The sequence below is a fragment of the Coenobita brevimanus genome, chromosome 38 (genome assembly GCF_032717465.1).
Source record: "Coenobita brevimanus isolate Jiangsu-jjx chromosome 38, ASM3271746v2, whole genome shotgun sequence".
NCBI lineage: Eukaryota > Metazoa > Arthropoda > Malacostraca > Decapoda > Coenobitidae > Coenobita > Coenobita brevimanus.
In genome coordinates, this window is record NC_136991.1 from 3,998,663 (window position 1) to 4,002,275 (window position 3,613).

The following is a 3,613-nucleotide window of genomic DNA, read 5'->3' on the forward strand; positions in this document are numbered from 1 at the left end:
GCCCCAGGAATTGATGGAGTTTGTGGTGAAATGCTGAAGCACGGGGGAGAGATAGTAGTAGAATGGATGTGGAAGATGTGCAGATTGGCCTGGGAGGAAGGTAGAGTCCCGGAGGATTGGAAGTCAGGTATAATTATTCCCTTGTACAAAGGAAAAGGGGAAAAAGAAGTGTGTGGTAATCATAGGGGCATTTGTCTTCTTAGTATAATGGGAAAAGTGTATGGTAGGATACTTACTGACAGAGTTAGAGAAAGAACAGAGAAATTAGTTGGAGACGAACAGGGAGGCTTTAGGAAGGGAAGAGGTTGTGTAGAACAGATATTCATTCTCAGATCTTTAGTGGAAAAGTTTCTAGAGAAGGGAAAGAAGTTGTATGCGGCTTTCATGGATTTGGAGAAGGCATATGACAGGGTGGATAGACTAGGATTGTGGAAAGTGTTAAGAATATATGGAGTAGATGGGAAGTTGTTGAATGCTGTGAAGAGTATGTACGATGGTGCGAAGGCTGCAGTGCGTGTGGATGGTGAACTAAGTGAATTTTTCTCTTTGAAAGTTGGGTTGAAACAGGGATGTGTCATGTCTCCATGGTTGTTCAATCTGTACATGGATGGGGTAATAAAAGAGGTACAAGGTAGGGTAGTGGATGTTGGAGTGGCCCTGGTGAGAGAGGATAGTGTTTGGAAACTCCCTGTACTGTTGTTTGCAGATGATACTGTGTTGTTGAGTGAAGACGAAGGGGAGCTGCAAGGCTTGGTGGATGAGTTTGAGAGAGTGTGTAAGAAACGGAATCTAAAGGTGAATGTAGGGAAGAGTAAAGTGATGGTCTTTGAGAGAGGTGAAGTCAGTGAATGTACAGCGAGGTTGGATGGTGAGGAATTGGAAAATGTGAGTACGTTTAAGTACTTGGGTAGTGTGATGAGTAAGGATGGAGGTTTGGAGGGTGAAGTGCTTCAAATGGTACAGCAGGGAAGAAAGGTTGCTGGTTCTTTGAAAGCAGTGATAAGAAACAGGGAAGTGAGCATAGAAGTGAAAAAGTTACTACATGACAGTATTGTGATACCAACTCTAACGTACGGAAGTGAAGCTTGGACGTTGTTGGAAGGACACAAGTCAAGAGTGAGAGCCGTGGAAATGAGTTATTTAAGAGGAGCCTGTGGAGTCACATGGAGAGACAGGCTGACGAATGAGGATATAAAGGAGCGTTGTGGTGTGGATGTGGATGTGATAGGAAGCGTTATGAGGAACACACTGAGGTGGTTTGGCCATGTGGAGAGGATGGAGGGTGAAAGTCTGACGAAGAGAGTGTATGTGAGTGAGGTGGAGGGGGAAAGAGGGAGGGGGAGGCCGAGGATGAGATGGAGAGATGGGGTGGAGAGGTATATGAGAGAGGGGGGGGTGTGAGTTGGGAGCAGGGGAGTGAAATGGCGGGGGACAGGGCGACTTGGAGGCGATTTGTTTGTGGCCACCCCAAACGGGATTGAGGCGTCTGGCAATAGATAGATAGATAGATTATTACTATTATTATTATTATCACCATCAGCAGCAGCAGCAGTTTATCTTGTTTTTGTTGATCTAGAGAAGGGCTTTGACACAGTCCCTGGGGATGTGGTGAAGTGGACAATGAGAAAGCTTGGGATCGAGGAGTGGCACACGTACAGTATGTGAGTGTTTGCACTTACGTGAGAGTGAATGGAGATTTGAGTGGTGAGTTTTCCATGAATGATGGCGTGCATCTGGGGTCAGTCTTGAGCCCCTTACTGTTTGTCATGGAGCTCGAGACGCTTTCACGTGACTTCAGAAAAAGACTCCCATGGATGATGTTGTATGCCGATGACTTGGTGCTGACTGCAGAGAATGGAAGAGAGGCGGAAGAAAGATTAAGAAAATAGAGAATTGGAATGGGGCACATGGTTTTGAGAGTAAATGCAGACAAAACAAAAGTGATGATATCTAAGGCTAGTGCGGTACTGTCAGAGCAAAGGGATTCTGGCCATGTGCAGTTTGCCACAAAGGTGTGAGAAGTAATTTCATCCAGCGTAGTGTTTGTGATAAGAAGGTGCAAAAAAACTGTAGTGGTATTAGAGGAAGACTGCAAAATAATGCTGATTTCGTGTGTGCACTGTGTCGGATAGCATGTAGAGACCGTCAGGTGTGAAAGGATTGTCTTGCTGGTGAGCCTTATGAGTGTGTGGAAGAGTTTTGTTATCTGGGGGACATGTTATGTGCTGGAGGCGGAGCTGGAGCTAGCTCTATGGCTAAAGTAAGCAGTGGTTACAGGAAGTTCAAGGAGCTGTTGCCTCACCTAATACTGAGAGGGCCCTCCCTCCGTGCTAGGGAATCTTTGTATGCGGCATGTGTTAGGAATGTAATGCTGTATGGTCGTGAAAACCGGGCAGTAAAAGAAGAGGATATCCGTAGGCTCATAAGTACGGAAATGACAATGATTACATGGATGTGTACCGCGTTCTTGAATGCGCGGCCTAGGGAGGGGAGGGAGGCTAAGATTGGGATTGAAGAACTGAGAGGATGGATGGGATTGGAATGTATTGATGTCGTGATGAGGATGGGCAGATTGACATTGTTTGAGGATGTTAGGAATATGGAGACTGGCAACTGCGTGTGGGAGGTGAGAAGTATGAACGTCAAGGGTTGGGCTGCTTGAGGCAGACTGACAAAGGCCTGAGACGAAGTCACTGAGTTTGACCTTAGGGATAAGGGACTAAACAGAAAGGCTGCCAGAGATTGAGCAGCGTGGAAAGCTGCCATTAGGTGATCAAAGCCAACGCATGCAGGCATGTTGGAGTCTTTATAAACGATACGATAAACGATAACATCATAAGCATCAGCAGCATCATAATCGAGAAAGATAAAATCATCAGATGTTTCTGTGAAAAGAATCTATGAGTACGCTGATAACAGAATTTTCCAGGAATATACATTTTTTCAGTCATTTTCGAAACTTTTATTTTTCAAAGTCCTACACAGTTTCCCCAATAAATAACGCGGCAAATAAGGGAATGGCATTAAAACTTTTCCAACAATAATTTAAACCCTGATGGTAACAACAACAAAACAACAACAACAACAGGTACAACATTCCTTTAGGAGTAACTAGTCTGAAATTAACACAGAGCTGCTCTGTCTCTCGCATTAACATATTAACATTTGCAACAGTAACATTTAATTCAACATTCCTAACATTTGTGGGGACGTGGAACTCCTGCCTGAGGATATTATTTTTGTTGTTTTTGTTATTATTATTATTATTATTACCTCCGTCAACGAAGTTGGAGGAGGTTATGTATTCACTTTTTTTTTTTTTTTTTAATTGTTCGACTCTGGGCATAGGCTTCACAGCCTGCTATCAAGGCCCAGCAGTCCTCCTACACACCATACACCTCTACATGTCACCACTTCGGCGCTAACACCCACCGTCCATATTGAATACATGCTAGCGCTGTGTCATACTGGGCTGGTGTATTGATATTAGCGGGGGTATTTTTACGACATGTCGGCGGGTCTTCTGGTAGATCAGTAAAGCCTAATTTAATGAAATTCAAATCCTTAAACTGTTCCATGCCCCAGCGGGGATTTGAACCTGGGTCCGTTAGAA

The 3,613-nt window shown here is 44.4% G+C and overlaps 1 protein-coding gene across 1 annotated transcript; it reads left to right on the top strand.

Moving 5' to 3' along the window:
• Window positions 1-2,251: 2,251 nt before the first annotated feature.
• Window positions 2,252-2,662, top strand: LOC145396492 (uncharacterized). The gene has a single exon (XM_080269862.1). It carries the CDS (start codon window positions 2,252-2,254, stop codon window positions 2,660-2,662), a length of 411 nt encoding a protein of 136 aa, XP_080125988.1.
• The last annotated feature ends 951 nt before the right edge of the window (window positions 2,663-3,613 follow it).

Coding starts and splice junctions, on each gene's coding strand:
- LOC145396492 (XM_080269862.1), top strand. CDS start 2,252: ATGGCTAAAGTAAGCAGTGGTTACAGGAAGTTCAAGGAGCTGTTGCCT.